Below are 23,659 nucleotides of genomic sequence, written 5' to 3'. Positions count from 1 at the left end.
GAGGCTCCTCCCTGTCACAAATCAAGATGTGATAACGTTTAAGAATAGGACGCAGAGAGCTTGAAAACAGATTTCAGCGGAGGAGCTCACATGATCAAAGGTAAGCAGCAGCAGCAGCAGCTCGTTTTTTAAATGAATGAGGGTAATCAATAAAAAGTTCTAATGATTAATTAACCTCCAGCTGTTTCACTCACTCACTTGTGCATCAAGTCTAACAGGTAGAGATTACATTAAGTTTGTCATTGAACTTTCTACTAATTCTATAACTTGTAATCATAAGTTTAAATCTTACTAAAGTTGTCCTACTACACAGATAAGCTTAAGTTCAAACTTTTACTTGTGATTTAATTATAGCTACATGACTGGTGATGTTTTTATTTATGCATGTATCTTACTATAAATGAATCACATTTCTTTTCTCTGACAGAGATGAAAACATGATAAACGTGATAAGACTATCAGTCTCTAGCCTCATGCTCTCAAAGGAGTATGCCCAGTATCAAAACCAGTTAACTAGATAAAATGTTACTAATATTACAACTATAGGACTGCAGAGGACAAGTGTGACTAATAGTTTTAATAATAATAACCGTTTTAAGCTGAACCTAACGTTGTTTTCTTTAACTTATTTTCTCAGGTTCATTTAAATACTTGAATCTGACATTAAAAGTCAAATTAAACTGTGTGGCTTCACTAAGCCTACAGTTCTACAGTTAACATGCTTTATTTTATTTCGCAGAGATGAACCTGGACGAGGACAGCAGCCTGTCAGTCAGCTGCGGCAATGGCAAACTGAGACAGTGGCTTATTGATCAGATTGACAGCAGGAGATATCCCGGCCTGATTTGGGAAAATGATGAGAAATCAATCTTTAGGATTCCCTGGAAACATGCAGGAAAACAAGACTATAACAGAGAGGAGGATGCTGCACTCTTCAAGGTCAGACCCATCCCGCCTGTTACCTCACACTGCTCCTGAAGCATCCGACAACTGCATTTTAAACGCACTATTGCATTTATAAAATGTAGTAATGTGGGCAGATTTTGTTACATTATTCAGAGCCCTTACCCTTTTTAAATTCTTAGTACATTGGCATGACTAAAGAGGAATCTTTTCAATGATTGTTTCAGGCATGGGCACTGTTTAAGGGAAAATATAAGGAAGGAGTCGACAAGCCAGATCCCCCCACATGGAAGACCAGACTACGCTGTGCTCTTAATAAAAGCAATGACTTTGACGAGTTAGTGGACAGAAGCCAACTGGACATCTCAGAGCCCTATAAAGTCTACAGAATCATCCCAGAGGAAGCTAAAAAAGGTAAGTGTATGAAAATATCATCCATCAAAAATGCAGTATAGTGCAGTACAGTTCAGCTCTAAAGTAGTAAAGTAGTGGTTCATTTGCACTGCTGCATTTTCACAAGCATATCACATTGTTTATAGACCATTGGCAATTTTTTTTTTCACATATGCACCACTGCAGTTGATTCTGATGAGGCAGGAAGCACAAAGGAAGCCAAAGCATGTACCAAAAAGGCCGTAGTGCTTTTTTTAGAGAGCTTCGGTTACTAAGTGCAGAGTGCACATAACACAACCAGACGACCTCTAGCCTTGCATAAGTATCTGCCATCATACAACAGTTTTTATCACACTATAGCAGTGCTGGTTGCTATCTGTGCTAACAGTCAGTTCTCGAAAAATGAAAAAACATTTAGAGTGGCACTCGCCTCAGTCGTCTGTTACACTCAAAGCACCCCGTTATTGCCATGAAAATAACAGGACCTCACACATGCAGGAAACATATTTTTATTATAACAGTTTGTTATTAATTTGTGCATAAAATTATGTTATAATCCAGGATTATTGTCAAACTATTTCTAGTTCTGCTTTTGAGGGTCGACTGGGAGAGGTGTTGTTGTGGATAAGCACTTACAAATGCATTTCTCGTTTTGCACATTTACAGGAATGAAGATGAGCAGTATGGAGGAGACACCATCACATGTAAATGCCCATGGCTATATCGCTCCCTATACATCTCTGCACAATCAGGTCAGCAGATTGTGTCTGCTGCATGCTATAGATTGTATCTAGCACATAGATTCATCTGCAATGATTGCAAATGTCTTGGTTTAATGTCTCTGAGTAACCATCCCCATGGTCCTTTTTTAGGTACCTGGCTATATGCTTTCTCAGGAAAGAAGAGACTGGAGGGATTACTCACCACCAGAACAACAACCTCTTCCTCCACCACATCACCACGGGTCACATGCAGAGGTGCAGTATGGTCAGTGCCACTACCCGTCACCGTTCAGCCGGCCTTGGCCTGGGTCACATGCAGAAAATGGTAAGACACAGCCACATACGCATCAGACAACATATAGAGCTGTTCAAAATTATTAAACTATATAGATTGAATCACTGACTGTGTGCGGAAGTGTGACTGTAATGCTCTGCAGATATACAGTATGATACAATGTCTATCTTGCTAATCTCTTTTCTTTTCTTTTACCACTAATATTATCAAGGAAAAAAATCAATTTCCAGCCATAGACACCTGTCAGTCCTTTCATCTAATGAAAAGTCAGGTCTTAAATGACGCAAAATAAGAAAGAATGCTTCACAATGATTTCTTTCATCACTCTGATCCAGTAGGCTTTAAAAGGTCATTAGGTGGTATCAGTAATCTTCGACTGGTTAACCGTTTACGTAGTTTTAAATGTTACGGTTATCAGTTGACAGTTATCACAGTCCTTCACGTAGAATTTAGAGTGAAATCCAAGTTTGATCTTTAAGATGGAAACCCCCTCAAAAATACAAGTTCAAAGACGGTTTTGTTGCAAACCTATTTTAGGCACTGACGAGAAGGCTTGGGTTTGGGTGATTTATAAACTGTTAGAAAAGTCTGTCTATTAAGGTTTTACTGGAAAAGATGTATGAATTAATCAATCAGTCATGCTCTGAATTTGAATGTAAATGCAAACAATACAAAGCAGCAGTTGCAGATCATTCCCTCCTTTTAGATTTCAATGTATTTAATTGATCTTCTGGGAGCTGTAAAGTCATTATGCTCAGTATTATTCTTTAATTATATCATATCAAAAGGACAAATATGTACAGTTTCCATGAATACTGTGAATATAAGCATGCTGAGGAGATGGCAGAAGTGAAATAGCTTGAAAACAGACAGTGGTTGAGTTAGCAGCCATGCGGTGCTGATCAGTGGACTGTGCAGTGCCAAATTTGTTTATGTGGACGGTTGTTTGAGTTAAGTTGTTTTTCTAGATAAGATGTGTCACATGTGTCTGCCTGATCTCTAACAAACAAATGTATGTAACAGGTTTTATCAAATCATTCTCCAGATTTGCTCTTTTTCAAGATTAGACTTCATTAATAATAATAAAAAACAATCTCATCTCAAGTGTCATAATGCCCGTTCACATTCAGTACCCTAATTATGACCAGAATTTATTTACTGTATTCTGCACAGGTTTTCAGCTCTCCTTCCACACCTACTTTTCAGAGTCCCAACCGCCGGTGTATTCAATGGACCACAACAATACCATAACAGGTAAAGAATCATTTCAGGCCCATTGAAAGACAGATACACACAGAGGTTTACTCAAATGTTTGCTTTTATGTATGTGTGTATATATATATATATATATATATATATATATATCTATATATATATATTACTATCTATATATATATATATATATTTATATATATCTTATACTATATATTTATTTATTTATTTATTTATTTATTTATTTATTTATTTATTTATATAAGTTGGCCTATACAGATAAGAAACTACAAACACCTACTTACTTCCCTATTCTGAACTATCAGGCCACGCTAAGTAGTGAGTCTTTTTTTAATCTGTCACATGATGATAGATAAAAACAAATAGCAAGATTACTGAGAATTAAGCTTTTTTTAGGCTGACCTTGACATATGGCATTTTAGGGCCTCCCTCAGGCTTCAGGCTGTGATGTGAAGTGTACATCTGCTAAATGTGCGTCTCTTTCTTCCAGATTTCAGCCTGCATGTGTCCCTATACTACAGAGAGACTTTGGTGAAGGAGGTTACCACCAGCAGCCCAGAAGGCTGTCGGATCACCTCTTCTTCCTCCTCCTCTCCATCCTCTTCCTCTTCTTCTTCTTCCCCATGCTCAGAGGACAAGTTTCACAACGGGGCAGAAGTCATCCTTTTTCCATTCCCGTACCCCGAGTCTCACAGGCAGGGTGCTGAGATGCTTCCTAATGTACTGGAGAGGGGAGTGCTTCTGTGGATGACGCCCGATGGGTTATACGCCAAGCGCCTTTGCCAGGGACGAGTGTACTGGGAAGGACCTCTAGCTCCGTATATGGATAAACCGAACAAACTGGAGAAGGAGCAGCCATGCAAACTGTTTGACACCCAGCAATTCCTCATTGGTAAGCATTTATATGTACATTTCTGTAGTGTTTTGGGCAATACAGTATGATCAAGTTAAAATCAATATTCCTGCAATAAAAAAACTACTTTTGTGTTGATAATATGAACTTCTGGTCAGTTAGAAGAAGAAGTTTTCACCTCTTTTACTTAAATCAAGTCCAAGTCCAGTCAGATTTTATTTATATAGCCCAAAATAACAAATCCATTTATCTTGAAGGGCTTTACAATCTCAAAAAGTAGCAATATCATAAAGAAAGTACTCCATTACAAGTCTAGTCCAGTGTAGTTTTATCTATAGTGATGTGTATGTATATGTAAAATTGAAAAAAGCAGTAACTTCAATTGTCTGATAAGTGGAGTGGCGTAAAAAGCACATTACCCCCTAAAATGTATCTGTATCTTGATCACGGTGCAGATTCTTCTTGGATTTGGCCTTTACAGCTCATTAAAATCTTTAAGTCGTTAGAATAACTAGAGAGCAGTAATAACCACTCTGCCTCAGCAATTTAAAGTATGACAATGGTTGTGATCATGTCGATAACGGCTGGGATGATGGTGCTGATAACAATGAATGAGAAGGTGCAGGTGCTTTAGTTGGGTAAGTCCCTCTCAGTGTTGAGGTAGCACTAAGAAGCTAGTCAAATTCTCAGCAGGGGGCCAAAGTGTGTGGAGTCCCCACCCACCTCCTGTGGTCCACCACACAGCATGACAAGATGGTGTTCTCTGTGCCATTTCACACTAAAATTTCCATCATCTTCATCAGTGGTTTCCAGAAAAATTGTGATGATTAGGGAAAATGCTCTCTGAGCAGTTTGGGGGTTTTTAATGCATCTTTACTAGATATTAAAATGTGACATACTGGAGTGTGTGGTAAGTAGCACATGGCTTGTTGTGGGTAACGCACCTGATTGTCTTCTCTTTTCTTGTTCTTGTTCTTGTTCTTGTTCTTCTCTCAGAGCTTCAAGATTTTGCCCATAATGGCCGACATTTGCCAAGACACCAGGTGGTGTTATGTTTTGGAGATGAGTACCCTGACCCACAGCGGCCAAGGAAGATGATCACAGCACAGGTACCAATCCACTACAAAACTTTACTATATCACAAAACTAGATATGCATATAAGCTAATGCATATATGGTTGTTAGGAATATTTATTTAAAAAATTGTGACCTCATCACTGGCCTTCTAATTCAAAATGCAGTAAGGAGCATTCATATTTGGTTATAATTAAGACCTAAATCTGACCTTTTGATTAACAAATTATAGCATAATAAAGTGCAACTTCTGTAAAAACACTTCATTTATTGCAAAACATAGCTAAAAAAAAAAAAAAAACCTCACTAACCACAGCTAAAGCAAGAACACGAAATCTTTCTTGCTGGTGAAATAGCAGCACAGCTAGCCTAAATTGATTGATTTTCCCTAGCTGCTATCTGTAATTTATAAAGTCATTAAGGAGGGAAGACTAAATGCAGCTCCTGCTGAAGTTAATTAGCCTAGCAGATCTCAGTGACTCTGACAAGGTGAATTCATGCATGCAGTGCGGATAAGCTGCCGTTAAATGTATAGTATGTTGTCTTAAAGTTGACATACAAACCTGGTGAGAAACAAATCTAGCATTACCATCTAGACACAGTTCCTAGGAAAACAAAGATACACGTTTTTTATATGAATGTAAAGAAATTTAAAGAAACATAAACTTAATGTTACTTAACGTTAAACTTGACGTTAAAATTGTCAAGAAACAAAATCAATCTTAATATGAAGGTTTGGCTTTGTTGTGCACTTTGCCTGCCAAGTTCAATGTGTCTTTAGGTACTGTTCTCTTCCTTTGCTGCCCACAATAACATGATTCAGCAGTAACGCACATATTTCATACAAAGACCTAATTTCATTTTTAGGTGGAGCCAGTGTTTGCCAGAAAACTGGTCTACTATTACCAGCAGAACAATGGCCACTACCTACGGGCTTATGATCACATCCAGGAACAGAACACATCTCCAACAATCGACTATCCTTCCCAGAGACCTCTACAGCATATTCAGGAGTGACACACACACACATACATACACACAGACACACACATGCAGAGCGGCATGAATGTGAATGTAAACCACTGCCCATTTATCACGCCTTCCGACTGCAGTGCTGTGTACTGTAAATTATAGAAACTGTCATGGTACTGAGGGGTAGAGTTGGGGAAGACCCTGTTGATTTCACTTGCACACCTATGCGTGGTAGACTTTATGCCTGTGACTGTGGAGTAATGTTTTTTTTTTTGTTTTTTTTTTCTCTCTAAAAGTATTATTGTGACAGTGTGAAGGATGCGGTTTGAGGGTGGGGGGATGAGGGGAGCGGAGGGCGACTGAGACAGGAAGTACTAGCACAGGTGCACAGGAAGAATGGCCCCTAAGACAAACACTGATATGTCAAAGAGATAAAACAAAGCATGAATGAATACCTTTTGTTGTTTTTTTTATTTATTGTATTGTATATAATTCTTCACATTTGCTTAGCTGAGCAAGTGAACAGTCGACGGTATCATTGCTTCGTCCATTGCAGACCACAATTCTGGATTTCATTGCAAAAAAAAAAAAAAAAGCTACTACTGAAATGTGAAAGAAATCGATGTTATCACTGGTCTGGTGGTGCAGCAGAGGAAGCTGTTATCACAAATTGTTCAAGTCTGGGCTAGTATACGTATTGCAGGAAGCATTTACAGAAATCTATTTCTACTAAATCTGGTCAGCTTTTAACTATTATGTCAAACTGGTGAAATGAAAATCACAAAGCAGTTCGTAGGTGGCACTCAAGATAAATGAATGATTTTGTGTGCAGTGCTGACAAGTTTTGAATTTTGACAGTAATTTCAAGCCATAGAGGTTTTGTTTACATACATATCTAATGGATTTTAGGATTATATTTGATTTACTTTCAAGTGCTTTACAAAAAATTCTTATAAACAGGAAAAGACAAAGCACAGAATTGCCCAGTGCTGAATTGAAAAGTGCAGTGGTTCCCAACCTGGTGCTTGGGACCCCGAATCCAAGGCTTATCCAGATGATTACAGTGATAGTACATTATTATAATTTCTTTTTATTTGTGGCATAAAATTATGTTTTCTCATTTATCGAATCATTGCTTTTTTTGACTTATATGAAATAATGTATAGTTTTACTTCTTCAGGCCTCTAAAGATCATTCAGATGAAATCTGATTTGAAAACCCATTTCAGTTGAACTGCTGACAACTTATAGGCATGAAACTTTGTTTTACCTGATTGTGGAAGACTGGAGAGTAGCTTAGGCCTCAAGTTCTATGTTACCAGAAAGAGCGGCCTTGATGAACATTATTGACCTCAATTCATGGAAGGAGGTTAACTGGAAAAATCATACTCATCCCGTAACTCGCAAGGAAACTGTTCCTCTTCACCTGAAACTAGAGACCTCACAAATGAGAAGAAAAACTACCTTTGTGGTCTATGGTCAACTTCGGCCTGGGAGGAGCTCTTTGATTCCCATGCCTGAGGTATAGATATCACACATGGGATGTAACATCTACATAACAGCGGTCCGAAGACTCTAACAACCTAATTGGAAATATGTGTATGTCATAAGACGTACAAATCCAACAGTGAGAAAAGTGGAATTCCTCAGGTAGTTGAGTTCCTAAAGGTTGATGCTGCAGTAGTAGGGATAAAGTTTTTGTTATGTTTTTCTTCTGTGGTCCAGAGTTTCGATCTCTGCATTTACTTCCTTCACACTCAAACCACATCACTTTCACAATGGCTTGAAAAGTCTGACCAAAATCACAGGCAGGAATACTTTTTTTTTTAAAAAGTGTGTATTGTGCATGAACCATAAATCCTTTTCCCCTCAAACATCTAGAGAGTTACGCTGATTCTGTGCTGGCTCTGAAACTGTGTTTTAAATGACTTCACAGTCAGACACTTGACTCATTCAGAATCAAGTTCTAATAGTGAAAATGTTACCAGCTCCATGTACAGTGTACTATTGTGGTAAATACTGTGTATGCATATGTGTGTGTAGTAAAGGCCATGTGTGTGCGTATGTGTGGGTGGGTACATGTGTGTCACACAGTTGCACTATTACTGTTGAGAAATTGACATTTATGGACCCGGGATAAGACATGTGACTCCCCCACCTACAACATCAGTGACTCAAACACAGTTTACATCACGCTTTACAGTTACAGTAAAACATTCAGAACAAGCGACAGACGAAATCACAAAATTAGTGTGCATACTGATAAAGGTTTTGTATGATATATCTGACTGAGGTTATAAGAAGATTGATTAATATAACATTGTCATATGGATAAATGATTTATTTTTTAAATAAAGTTATCAATCTTCTACTACCGATGTCTGCTGTGCTATTTCATCTTTGAGCTCTTTCTGATTTACAGACACACACAGAGAGAGAGTCATATTTGGCATAAAAAAGACCCCCCCCTCGAAAAAAGAAAAGAAAAGCACATTCACACATTTGCCATGGTGTTTCCCCCTTTGCAGGAAGCCACATCATTTGTATTCAGGCTTCAGTTTTTCCGCCCCGTATGAGCCGTTACTCCAGGCGACATCGGTTCAGCCCTTCACTCGAAGCTTTGGAGTGGACGGTTTAGTCAACAACTACCCTAAGCATCACCAAAAATGGTTTTGCAGAGAAATGAAACAACACTTTCTCCAAAAGAAAGTGAAGTTGTTGGTTCTGTTTTTACTAAGTGACTATGGTTAACCTGATTGGGAGTAACATAATTCATTATCTAGCATGATCTGTCAATTTTTCCACCTTAAAAAAAACAACAACAAAGTGTGCCACAGAAATCACTATAATGTTGTTATTTATGTTTTTTGTACTATCTATCTGACCCTACTACTACATCACACACAAACCTTGTGGGGGTTTCACTGCTCTTACAGTGGCATTAACATTTTTTACACTTAGTATAAAACCTGTCATTCAGATTTTGTGCCACACATTTTAAACACAGTTTTAATAATAAGCAATGTATATTCAGGTATTTATTTATGCCTCATAATACATCAACACTTGGAGGTAAGAACCAAATTAAGGTGTATAATGAGAAAACTGTAGCAATGTTTTGCTGACATCTGCTGGTCAGTGAGCTGTGGCTTCCGAGGCTCCGGAAGATAAATCTGACGGGTGACAAACAATAATTTAGGAGAATAAATGAATAAATAAATAAATAAATAAATAAATAAATAAATAAATAAATAAATGTTTTGCTTGAAGTCCTCAGAGCTCATAGAGATGTGTAACTTTTGATGAGAAAGAGCATAAGTGAAAGAAATTATCTGGTCATCAACTATAGGATTCAAGGAATTTAAGGGTTTAATATATTTAGACTTTTTTAGTGTTTTAGTCAAAAATATAACTAGGGGCATAGAGTAAAAAGGAGCAGTATCCTCTTTACAGTTAGAGCTTTAGATGAATGATAAGTCTACTCTACCCCCAAGCTCCAAGTAATGAAATACTGCTGAATGTTCTGAGAACGTCATACATCATTCTGGGTGTTATGTATACAGTGCCAGGGGTGGTAGTAAATTAAAAGCACTTGAGAAACTGCAGACATGAGGATCCTTTGACTTAAGTATCAAAATAACCTCCAGCTCCACATTGTAAATCTGAATCAAAAGTATTTGGAAATTACATTCTGTATTTACAACCCATCATGTAATTTCAGATAAACGCCTGGGTAGGTCCCCTTACTTTCTAAAAAAAAAAAACTCATCACTGAGAACATACCCGCGGTAATTCTACACACTCTGTGACCCCCCAGTATGTTTAGGGTCAGACCTCTGACCGGGATTTGATGACAGTCCTGTTTAACCCTTGTCGAGTTTGGCTGATCCTGCTTGTTGACCCTGCGTTTAGGAAGGTGTTGACCTCATTCTCCTTTTTTAAAGAATTTTGACCTGTCACGATGACTCTATAAATCCACCAATCATCACTCACAGGCCCACTGCTGATTCTTGGAGAGATAAATAGTTGACAGATGATCATGTCAAGACTTTTGTAATAAAAAAATATGTAAGTGTGATTACTCTCTGTCACTTGTCTTATTATAATATAACTCATTATCATTATATGCTCTGCATATGACTCTACACAAGGGATGAGAACTCCTCTCCATCACCAGTAAATAAACATTTTATTGGCACAATTAATTGGCTTGTATTGTCTTTAGATCTCTATGTTTATCTGAGACTCTTCAGACAACAATGGTCCCTAACCCAATACATTATAAAGCAGGAAAGCAATAACAGTTGTCGGATAAGGAGCAGCAAAGTAATGGAAAACAATCAGAAGACTTGGGACATGAGTGCAACCAGATAAAGGATGATAAGCAGAACAATATGGTGGTCTACCTGGCACTGATGCAAGGGGGGGGACTTGTCTGTTTAGTTTGGCTGGCAACATGCAGAGTTTTGGAGATAAAGGTTGTTACACCAAAACATCATTAGACTAAGTAGGAAATGATGCATTTTTACTAGAATCTCGATGTCCTCCAGAGACACTCTACAAACACGAGTATGACACGTGTATGTACAGTATATACCTGCAGTACAGTAAACGACCAGCAGGGAGTGATGTATCATCGGATGGTTGCTCTACATGACAAGCTGGAAATATGAATTCTCCTCATGCAAAACATGATGTTCACATATTTAGGGGGTTGGACTGGAAGAATCAGTGAATTTACAAACCTTTAGATTGCTATTAATGGTTCAGAGATGTGACTCCCTGTAACACCCCTGTCTCAACATAAAAAAACACACAGTTCCCACACACACATGCACACACATCATTTTATAATTTATTTTCATTAACATTATCAAATTATGCTTTCTAGATTTCCTGTCATTTCCTAAAATTTGATATTCCACTTTTTCCCTTTGCCATCATTTTAAACACAGATATACTTTGGTTACTTTTGTTTTGTGCATCAAGTGACATTCAGAACCAGTGCTGACAGAAAGATGGAGGTGGTCAGAGTGACAGCTCGTAGGCTGTATTGCGTGAGAGTGACTCGGGCTGTTCTCAGACTCTGTGTGGTCTGGGTGTGTGGTCTCCAGCTGACGGGCAGGGAGGAGAATGGGAGAGCCCTGTGAGTGCATGTGTGTGTGTGTGTGTGTGTGTGTGTGTGTGTGTATGTATGTGTGTGTGCTCATGTGTTTACTTTATCCAGAGTCAGGTCCAGGCTCTCTGCAGCCATGGCCTGAATAGAAAGCACTGCCTTCCGCCACTCAACAGCCCCGGTCTGAAAGATAAACACACCCTGCCACCACTCTGACATGGCTCATCTAAGGATAATTTTTATCCATGTGTACATGCGAGACCTGAGAGACCTTTAGGTTAGAGGGTTTTAGTCTGGTATGTGTTCTGAAACTATAGACTTTCTGAGAGTCATTTTTGTAGCAGTATTAGATTAGTCATTGACGCAGTTACTTACCGAGAGCAGATTCATGGACTTTTCGCACAGAACGCAGTTCAGTAGTTGGGCATTGAATATATGCAATTGTGATATATATGCATTTTGTTTTTACATAAAAACTTTTCTTAAATTTGTATCCCTTTATCTAATCTTTACTCTTTTACACATTGCATTTCTTTGCAAATATCATTTCAATATGTGACATAAAAAACCTTCAAATCCTTGAATCCTAGTTGATGACCAGATTATTTCTTTCACTTATGCTCCTACTTTATAAATAAGACATGCATTAATGATGGCTCACTGACTCACCACTATGAATGATGTAATATACAATTATGAGATTTCTGATCTAAAACGGGGCAGCTAAGTTGGACATTGAGTCTTGTAGTTTTCGTCTTTTTCTGCTTTCTTGTTTTGTGAATATTTTAGCAAACACATTATGCGTATGTTGCTTTTTGTAGTGTCACATTCCTTTTGGTTATAGTCTGCTGAGAGACCCAATTAAAACAATAAATGCACCACAGATAATTCAGAGATCTTACCTTAGATATCATTAGCAAGATTCACAGTGAAGGAGATTAGACCTTATACAACCTCCATCACGCTTCCCTCCTGCACACACACACACATTCAACCATTGGGCTACTCTACACTCCTCTCCCTCTCCCACAGCGATCTCAGGGGAAGGCTATGTAATGCAGCACTGCTGAGAACGCGCCATGAAAATATAAATACAACCTCGCCGCATTTCAACCATGTAAATAAACAGGGCCACCCAAATTTCCAATTAGAACTGGTGTGGAAGGCAGGAAATGGGGTAGACAAGAAGAGACCACACCCCCTTCTCTATCCTCCACTCCTGTAAAGAGCTCCAGGTCCAGGTCCAGGTCAGCGACATGGGACAGTGGCAGTAGTACAGAGGAGAATACAGTGTTTAGAAACCTTGCTTGAAGCAGTGTTTGCACCACATACCCTCCAGCTCCTCTTCTCATTACCTCTCAAGGATTGGACTCACAGAAGCTTCCACAAAATTCAGATACGGGCATGGAATGAAGGCATTGGATTTGATACGTATACCTATGAAATCACTGTAATCTTGGTAATACTCAGACTTTTTTGGGTTCACATATGTCTGCACCTCACAAACATTTCATATACTTGAAGAAACTAAGCCTTACTTACACCAGCTTGCCTTATCAGTCCCATCGAGGTTATCAGGCGATCCCTATCAGGCTGAAATGAGCCAGTCTCACTGTATTTCACGTTTTCTTGGAACAGCTTTGCATCGTTATTACGCAGCTAAGCCCCGAGACCACCCTGTAGCTGAGGTGCAGTTGTGCGAAACAGAGGCAGAGTCCTTATTGTGATAAGAAAGACAATCCTTCTCTAAGGAGAGATGGTGCTTTGATAGTGCAGCAAGGTTCGCCTGATAGCTGCCGGATCAAAGTCTGATAGACTTGCCTGGCATTCACTGGGTTGAGCGCTTGTGTGTGTGCTTGCTGGTCAGTCACTTCAGCTGTGGTCAGTTGGCAAACATCATAGGGCTTATTAGTTAACATAAACATACAACTTAATGTAATTACCCCAAAGAGTCAAGGAGCTGTGTCATGAAAGTCACTTTCACTCCAGATATGGTTGCTGTAAAAGATATCACCACATTACTTAATGACTATAATTCATCCGGAAAGGGCAGAGCTCATTTTGTCTGAGGTAAGAATCTGAAGTAATGATTTGCCCTCACTGTGTGTGTGTGTAGAACAATTCTTGGACATCATTTCCTGTTGAGTTGCCCTTAGATGGCACCAGCACAGATAGCCTTTGGAGCAAATGCTCCTCTGTCCATCATCCATTGTTTGGTGTTTATGTTTGATTGGTCTCGGACTGCAGTGTCTCATCCCTCACAGGCTCCCAAACTGCCATACAGGAAACAGACAGTATAAACACAGGGTTTGGAAAGTCCTCTCTTGCCCTGACTCTGAGCTGCAATGTAAACACGCAGAGACACTGGCTACTCATTTTCCTGAAAGTTTGTAAAACTACGAGCCATCACTCAAGTAGAATTTTGACCGGCTTCTTGTGTCAGTAACACATTGAGGAGTATTTGCTGGAGATGCGTGTTACTGACAGATCATGCCATGGCTTTAACAGATGTGTCTGATATTATGTAAGCTGAGTCATAACAATGCTACACAGTCATGCTAGTGGCTCTGTGATACTGTTTTTATCCATGCTGCCAAATCTGTACGTCCTGCCTGATCGTTACTTCACTTGTTAACATCTTCTGGATGTAGTCTGATGATGTATATACTATGAGAAGACATGGTGACTTATATCTACATTATATTTATAAGCATTTACCTTGTTCCATCACATTTTATTGTATTAACATTTTGACTGAATGGTGGCACTAGAGGAAAAATGTATATGATCACCAAAGGAACATGAATATCCACATCAAATTTCATGGCAATCCATCCAGCAATTGTTGAGGTATTTTTACTTACAATCACAAATGTCAACTTCACTGCAGAGCTACAGGAAAAGTCAGGGGATCACCAAAGACATTATGATTCATCATCTGGGAACATGAATGTACACCAAACTGTGGGAGTCAAGAGGATGGGCAGGCCCCACTGGTGGGGCATAGAACCACTGCATGGGGGCGTGAATGACCAGGACAAAGATTTGGAGTGGAACAAGGGTTGCTGATGCTATTGTGCTGACCTTTATTTCTACTTGGATCCCTTTATTAGTTTTGGTTCCCCTATCATTAGGATTGCTAAAAATTGTGAAGTGGGAACTGTGAACTTTTTTCTGCTTCTGAAGGAGGGTGTGCCAGAAAAGGTTTGAGAGGTGTTGGGGAAAAGAATTAACCTTCTGGTGATGCTAGGGAGCCTTTGGGGGGGATCACCAAAGTCCTCTGGAGACCATGCATGTATAAAATCTCATGAAAATAGATCAAATAGTTATTTTGATATTTTAGTTTGCATTAAAGTAGGGGGGTGAAAGATACTGCTACCCCTAGAGCCTAGATAAAAGCTAAAATAGAGGATGATCAAATTTGATTCTAAAGGTTAGCCATTGAGATATTTAAGAACCCTGAACTGTGTAGCATCTCTGAATGTACAAAGTAAAGTAAAGTAAAGTAAAAGTAAAAAACAAACAAACAAACAGGTCTAAGCCTTCATGACTCATGGAGTTATACGGTCTATCAGGCTTCTCACTTGCTATGTTATATTCCACAGTTCAGGATTCAGACGTCCAGGCTGGATTCAGAATATGTGAAAACACAATAATGTAACATTAATTCTTAAGTGCGCTACTGCAATTACATTCTGTAAGGTGTAAAAATGAAAAGGACACATTGCAAACCTTACACTAATATTGACCTTCCATTAAATGAGACTTAAAGCTTTCTGTCCTGCTTAAATGTTAAGACCTCTGCAAGCCCTGTGGGGAATGTACTTTTAACAGCAGCGTGGTGGTTTTAACGACCTCGGTTAGAACAACATGCTATAGACCAGTACAGCAGGGAAACACCCCAGTGCTGGATTAAATGGCCTGCTGAACATGAGTGGGAACACATCAAGGTGTATTTGTCTAGAGAATATTCATTTGCTGTGTGATAATAAAGATTAGAGACAAGTTGGTCTATCAGTAGAATATGAATGGAGCTCTTGTGTGCTAGGCTACAGTTTTAATTTAGTTTGAGTCAGTCTAAGTTGTGACTTTGTGTCATTGTGTGTGCATTGCTAATGCAGTGAGGTGTTTGGAAAACGTTCTCAAAGCTCAGCCTTTGAGCTGAAAGTATGCAGTGTACTTGTTTCGCGACCATGGAAGGACATTTTGTATTGTAAAATTGTGAGGACCATTGCTAAGATGTTTTTCTAAATATGTAAAACTAATTCCATCAACTTTTAGTAAGTTTTATTATTATTATATATTATTATTTTAAAATCAATATTATGTAAATTGTGTAGTAATTACCTGTTCTTTATTATATTATTTTGGGAGGAGTATGTGGTTTCATCTACACAATAAAAGAATAGAGACAAATTCATTTTCAAAGCTATTAAAACAAAATAGGTTCAACGATATTTGATATGCTATATATTTTTTTCTCTAAAAAAGAAAAAAAAATCCCATAGGTGAAATTTAAAATGCACCAAACTTTGCAGAATATTGCTAACTAACTCAAAATAATACACACTAAATTTCCTGATATGTGCCTAAATGCAAGTTTAATTTTAGAGGGGAGAAAATTGATTAAAATCAAAATGCAGGCTATAGTACTTGTATAGTACTAGCAACTTGTACAAACTTGAAGGCAGTAATAATTATAATATAATATAGCAGCAGCTTCTGTATATTCATAAGGTATTTGTAATATTTGGTATAGAAATATTACTTGTATCTGTATTTTTCCCCTATTTTTAGTATATTAATGTTTTTAAATGATCCCATATCACATAGTATAATACACCGTATGTAAATCTCACAACTGAGCAACTATTATTCAATGTTAATTACATTCCAACATTGTTGGTGTTTGCTTATTGTACCATTGATATTTTCTAACACGTGAACACAACTTTCTGTTCTTCTATACAGAATTTTACACATCAAAATATCAGAACAAAATCTGTTTTAGTTTTTTTTATGAAAAACAAAAAGGAAAATCATTATCCGTGGATTTTATGCTTTGCTCCTTGGTTTATTATTATGAAAAACACTCAACCATTTCACAAACACTAAATATTGAAATAAACGTCATTACTATCATCATTATTACCCAGCTGTCATTTACGTGACGTTTCCTTTATACAAGCCATCAGATGCACAGAGTGTGACAGTATCAAAACATGGCATACTATTATAAACACCAAACCTTTGGTAGACATCCGCTTTGAAGAGCAACAATCAGTGTGTTATTGTTTCGTTCTTAAGTCAGTTTACACGTTATCTAAATTCAGCAGATCACCGGCTCTGTTCAGCTGAGACACATCATGGGATCATCCCATGTATTCTGTCCAGCAGGGGGCATGGTTGAACACACCTCATTTTAAAATGACATTTGGCATAGTGTATATCAATAGTGCCCTGAAAAGGTGCAAAACTTTTCTATGTACTGTGCCCTACTGAGAATGATTTGGATACCAAGCCTACAGGGAAGAAGGTACTGTAGTAGCATTATTTCTAAGTTGAGTAGTTTTTAGTATAGCAGATATTTGATACATGTACACAATAAATAACGCTATTCATAAATAAGTGATGTTTATACTGCCAATACAGACTTACAGTACAAAAGAACACAGGAAAGTGGAGCAGTTGATTTGAATGAGCTGTCTTCTCTACACTGTACTATGAATTAATGTTCCATATGGGTGTGTGTGCTATCATCAGCTTTAGACCTTTGTGGTGTCCCACTTTGTGCCTGCATGGCAGAAACAAATCTTCTCACTTCTCACTTCTCAGTGTAGTGCCACATAACTATTCCTTTCTAATCGACACATGTGGATATGCTGTAGACTTACACAGGACCTTGCAAACTCATTTGCAATGTTTTTTCTATTTTTTCCAAATAGGCCAACTCCTCCAAGTCATTATTCAAATGCTTTCCTCTTTCACATGATTTACTCCTCCAAGTCATTATTCAAATGCTTTCCTCTTTCACATGATTTTTCCTTTTTTTCAGGATCCAATAAACATTTGTTAGGTGGCAAACGTGTGCAGTGACATTACTGTAACTTTACAATACTGCACACTCTGCACACTTATTATACAGCAGCTGCCCCGACACAGTGCGCTCTGTGAATTAGTAACAGGGGCGCTCTTTCTGGACAAAGACGCTGCCGTTTAACATGTAAATGTCACTTTTCAATCTTGTGAGCTGTACAAAATGACATTTACCTCCTTGGTGGGCAAAAATCTTAGAGAGTTACTTCAAAATCTAGTCAAATAGAGTCAAAACCATCAGTAGGCCTAGATAAAACTATCAGTGAGTGAAAAAAAGTGTTTTTATGACACCTCGATGCCTCAGACAGACTCAGGCTCACAGTTAATTACAAAAACTAGAGTTTAGAAAGACAAACACTTTGAAATATGGCCCCTTAATACAGTTCAGGATTGCAGTTGAGGAGTGTAATTTCAGCCCTCTACGGTACTTAACTGTAAACATGATGTCATGAAGACGTATATATCTTTAAAGCTATTCCTGTAAGTGATTCACAGACCATAACAAATCATCAACAGTGCGAACATCATTAAAGTAAATACATAATCTTTTTAATGTTTTTTTGTGTTTGTTTTTCCTTGTCTGACTCAAGTGTCCAAGAACACAGATTATAAAGCATTTATTTAAATGTACAAATAATTAATTTGTGATATTGGGCTATATAAATAAAACTGACTTGACTACTGTATATTTTTACCTAATGTTAAATCATTATCTATTGCTATGTTCTTAAAGAATGAATAAAAAAGCTTCATATCACATGTGAAAGCGGCACCCTCATAGAGTAATACATCAATAATTGTCTTTAAATCCTCTTGTCAACTAAGAGATTATCTCTATTATGTGCTTTAAATGTTTAAATAACCCACACCCTCATTATGAATAAGAACGATGGCAATCACATTTAAATTCAATCCAATACAAACATGACAGTTGTTCAGTTTAAAGAAGTCCTCGTCCTCCTCGATCTTCATCCTTTTCTTATTCATCTGATTTAAATATTTTAGGTTAAATCGTGCGAGTTTCCTGTAGTTTCCTGTAGCCGATTGAGTGTTAACAGTTTGGGCTTGTGACATTTACCAATGTTACAGACATTTCTCGCCTTAAATTGTCTGAAAACAAACCGATTTTAATAGGTTTATGTGAGATCCTCTCTATGGTTTCTTCCTGTCTGAAAGGCAGAGGCAGTTCTCTCTTAAAGGAAACATATTCTTATGTCCTTTTAGATGGTGTTGTCTCGCTTTGCCCCTCTCATTTTTATGCTCTGAGTTCTAACTCTATCCAGTAAACAGCCAGCTCAATCGAATGATGAACTGCCGAATTCTTATTTATTAAGTAACCAGTGCAGCCATGTAAGGACAATACGGTGCTGACAATACCCAATACTTGGGTTACACCAGAAAACATGGATCATATTAGTCACACTATCACACACATTGACACACTTTTCCACTGAATACCCTAATAGTTCTGCCCATTAACATGCCATTCTAATGTGAATATTACAAGGTTTGCTTGTGGTTAAACCTGTGAAAAGAAATATGAATGAATTTTAAATATAGCCCTAAAATAATTCTGCTTTGATACCAACAAGAATTTTAGTGTCACTTTTCAGGTGGTGAATTCCTCAACTGAGAGTGTAACTCTTAATTTGCTACTCCAACTCTAGAGGGCTCTGTAGACAGAGGTGGAGACCAGCGCTGTGCCTCTATAGCGTGACTGAGCAGAACACAGCTGTCAAGAGGTGTGGAAAGGCCTCTCTGCTGCGCTCAGCTGTGAAAACAGTTAACAAGAAGCCCCTTACATACACAAACAGAGATTTTTTTTTTTTTTTACTATTACATACCTTGTGACTTTATCTGTTGATGAATGCTTCTTGATCATGTCATGGATTATTGTATCAGTATTCTCTAAAGGTTATTTTGTACAAAAGAGAGAAGAGAAATTACTGCAGAATTGAGTACATCCAGAGCTGATTATTTTTATCAGTTGTACAGACACTGCACTCTTTCTAGTACTGTAATTATGGCATGTAACCATTACAGCAGTTCCACGGTAGCTAATCTAATACGGCATAAAACATAATAAATATTAATCATAGTCTCTAAACTGATCTCACTGTGCTAAGATGTGGTGATACGGTGTGGCATTTTCTTATCTAAATAAGGTCAAGAATCACACATAGAGCATGGTACAGGAGATCATACAGCTGCTCTGCACCTGAAATTCACATTGAGTCTTTATCACAAACATAACAAAGCAGGGTGTTGCTCAACTACATTTATTATGTGCTTCGTAATCTTAAAGTACACATGATATGGGGTCATTTCGGGTCTATAAGGGAGTGGGTGACATATTTTACATGATGACAAAAGTCTAACCAGGACATTTGGTCATATGGGCTATAAAGGAGATATTGTTTCACCATTTATTGTTCCAAGACTTCTAGATTATTTGACAGTATCAGATGAAAACGGTTAAAGTTTAACCATGGCACAGCCCATGAATCAAGTCGTTTGAACAGATTACAAAGGCTACTTGACATCAATAAGAGAAAGGAGGTAAAAAAAAAAAAAATACATATATCATATATCTTTAACTTAACTGTCTTGAGATGCTCCCCCCAGGACCCGCTTGATGCACAGTAGAAAATATGTGGACTCCTGCAGTGCAAAGACTTGAACTTGATTAAATATAAATATATATTAAATAACTATACACTTGGGTACAATAGAAAAGGCTGACAACAAAACACTGACATTATAGCAAATGTTTTGGCATCTTCAGCATTCATTTGCAGCCAAGTTTCTGCCCATTTGTCCAGTATGCATCCTTTTAGCCTGGTTTAAGCCTCCACCGACTCCTGTGGGAAATATCTTCACCACCTAAATGCTCCACTACGTTTGCCAGCTAATTGAATGGTAATACAAACATGAAATCTCTGTTAATAGGTCAGATTACTCACAGAATCCCTATGAGGTATATTTGGGACAGGGTCAGTGGTTTGTGGTCTCATATGAATCATACAGTTTCTATCTGGACCATGTGGGACATTCCTGTATCAAGAAAGTTGTGCATGTGAGCCTCGGGCGGAGCCAGACACAGGTTTGTTTATGTCTTTAAGCCCACATCGCGTGCCAGACGGGAGTCATCCATGTCAACACCAATCCCAAAGCATAGAATTCCCTTCTATAGAGACATTAGTCATTACTATTTCCTAGGTACTGTCAGTACTTTGTGTCTTACTCATCAGTTAGCTTATTAAGTAAGCTTTAGAATTCCCACTGCTTCTTCTCAGATTGTTTAGATATGTGCCTCACCCCAACTGACAGCTTTCATTCAGCTAATACTGCTTTTACTGTTGAACTTTTTCTACTGACACTGCTGAAAGCATTTCTGTGCCCTGGTACTAGACATGTTTAATTTTCTTAACTGACATGCAAACTTCACATGCAACATTTAAATTCCTCTAAGATGTACACATTCACAACAGTGGTTTTACTTTTTCTTAGGGTGTACACAAGAGATAAAACTACTAACAACGCCAAATATAGCTTTGCATGCTACAAGGGTGTATTTAAAGGTGGCAGCCTTTGCCGGAATCATAATGAGAAGGTGTAAATAAGCACTGCAACTTAACATCTTTTCAGTTCAACTGAGAGCAGTTGCTTAGCAGCATATGTTTAACTGTGTATGTATTCAAGCAGGCACAAAAACAGTAATATAACATCATTCAGTGCTCATGCACAGCAATGATTAAAGTTTGCAAATAGCGCTTATTATATAGACAGCAGTGTACAATTACATGCATCATATTTACGGGCAAAAGAAAAAAAAATCTAACCTGTTTTATACTGTAAACATTTTCCTTGAGTCTAAGCATCACCTTGTGCTAATCTTTTAGTAATAAATGATACTGTAGCACTTTTTTTTTTAAATTAAAGACGATACCTGTTTAACAACTTCAGTGTCCTTTTCTGACTAATTAATAATTAGATGATTAGATAATCTAAACCACTTTATTTGGAAGTTAATCTGAAAATGAGCACACCCGTGACAGTAAATAACGGCAATATCCCTCCTTGCAATTATTAGGAACATTGATTTGTTTCCAGTTCATTCTCACTCCCAACTTGTCAAATATGGCAGCTTGGTTAGTGGCCCACTTCAAATATGACACTGTAGGCACCACTAAAAAAAAGCATATTTGCAAGAATCAGACATTGCATGTTCATTGTTGCTGACTTGACAGAGCCCTGCACATTTAAAATGGAATGGAGGAGTACCTAATACGTAGTTTGAAGTGTGGGCCCTGACCAAACTGCCCTTTGACAAGTTAGGAGAGAGAACGTGTTTGCGTTCCCACATCTCAAGGTCTATCCAGACATATAAGCGTACGAGCCAAGTATTTTTGCCTCGTGTCATTTCTGCAAACTCTCTGCTCAACTGTTTGTGTAGCCAATGTATCAACAATACAAACCATAGCTACTTAAGTTAGCAGCCTACCAACTGTTTGTGGAAGAGTTTACCTCAGTTTGTGTGTTTTTGTCCACTGTCATGAAGGTCTTCATTACTTACATGTTTGATCATACTAGTACTTGGGACATACCATGAGCTGATTAGTGTAGGGGGAGTGCAATTCAATCAGTTCATTGAGGTGTTGATAATTTCCTTTTGGAATCTTTAACACAGCTTAAACATGCTGATTTATAGTATAACAGTGTAAATGTATTTTACGTTTTTTTTTTTTTTTTTTTTTTTTTTTTTTTTTTTTTTTTTTTCATGTAATGGCATGGACAGATTCCCCTACACTGTTGAAGGGTCAACATCAGTACCTGTGGCAGGCTATAAAAGGCTGCCAGTTTTCACCACAAGTAACTTTTTGTAGGGCCATAGTAGTTTTAAGTTGTCTATATTAAATAGTTTAGCCGTGTTAGAATATAACCTGGTTGGTCTGCACCTAATTTCAGCTGAAGCACAATGCACTGAAATTCACTCTACATTCTGTCTCTCAGAAAATGTATTCATGCCACTGTAATGCAAGGACCATATCAGCATTAAAGGATTAGCTTCACAAATTATCAAATCTTAAAACATCTGTGACCATATGGACATTGAAAGCAGTTGGCTTGCAGTGGAAGTGATGGAAGACTTTAACCAAACAGTACAGTGCACCGTAAAGCAGCTGCTTCCATTAAAGGGAAGACAGCACCACCCTAGTTTGTTTGTTGGAGCGTACAAAAAGATAATCTGTTAAGATATTTGACGCTTATTATCTGGGCATGTATCTGGCACTGTGTTCTGTTGTATGATGACTATGATGTATTGTAAGTTAGAGGTGCCAGAAAAGGAGTAACAATATGCTGCCAGGCAATATTACCTGTTTTCATGTAATAGCAGCTAAAAACAACTTCTGTTTTCTTGTGTTGAAAAACAACACCCTGCACTATTATATCTGAATGGCTTGCTTAATAAAGGAGGCCACTGAGGATTTACAGAAATGTTTTTCTAAGGTCGACCTTATGTGTCATGCTGAGTCATGCTCTGTTTATAGCTTTCTAAATGGACATCACACAGCCTCCTACACTGAGGGCGTGCTTGCTGGTTTTTCCTATCTTTCATCAGGAGCAAATCTCATCACCTTTATTCTACTTGTCATGTGACATGTGCACGTTAGAACTATTATAATTTCAGTTTTTGTTGTTTTTAAATGTTGGTTTCAATTCACTTTTGTTTTCAGTTAGTTTCAAGACTGGGTTTGTTTTAAAATGTTTGATTTTGGTTTCTTTTTTATCATAATATAAGTCAGAGACTCAGTCAGGTTAGTCACGTCCCAGTCTCAATAAACATATTCACAAACGCCTTCTCATGCTTACTATGTTGACAAAATTGACCACATTGACAAAGACTAAAGATATTTCCTGTATATTTTTATTTTATCCTTGTTAGTACACAAAGTACACACCATTGTTTCAGTTTTTTTTCCCAAAGTCTAGTTTCTATTT

The 23,659-nt window shown here is 37.8% G+C and overlaps 1 protein-coding gene across 2 annotated transcripts; it reads left to right on the top strand.

Annotated features, from left to right (window-relative positions):
* Nucleotides 1-12: 12 nt before the first annotated feature.
* Nucleotides 13-8,815, top strand: irf4a (interferon regulatory factor 4a). Of its 2 annotated transcripts, none has more exons than XM_010746545.3 (9): nucleotides 13-100; nucleotides 740-939; nucleotides 1,131-1,317; nucleotides 1,963-2,048; nucleotides 2,169-2,343; nucleotides 3,520-3,567; nucleotides 4,037-4,438; nucleotides 5,396-5,508; nucleotides 6,341-8,815. In XM_010746545.3, the coding sequence occupies exons 1-9, from the start codon at nucleotides 91-93 to the stop codon at nucleotides 6,488-6,490; spliced, it is 1,371 nt and encodes a 456-aa protein (XP_010744847.2). In that variant the 5' UTR covers nucleotides 13-90; the 3' UTR covers nucleotides 6,491-8,815. The 2 variants fall into 2 exon arrangements, with proteins under 2 accessions (XP_010744847.2, XP_010744845.2); XM_010746543.3 differs by having other exon boundaries at nucleotides 3,487-3,567.
* Nucleotides 8,816-23,659: the final 14,844 nt, after the last annotated feature.

Source organism: Larimichthys crocea, chromosome II, assembly GCF_000972845.2.
Source record: "Larimichthys crocea isolate SSNF chromosome II, L_crocea_2.0, whole genome shotgun sequence".
NCBI classification, from domain to species: Eukaryota; Metazoa; Chordata; class Actinopteri; family Sciaenidae; genus Larimichthys; species Larimichthys crocea.
This window is presented reverse-complemented; position numbering and strand designations above follow the sequence as displayed.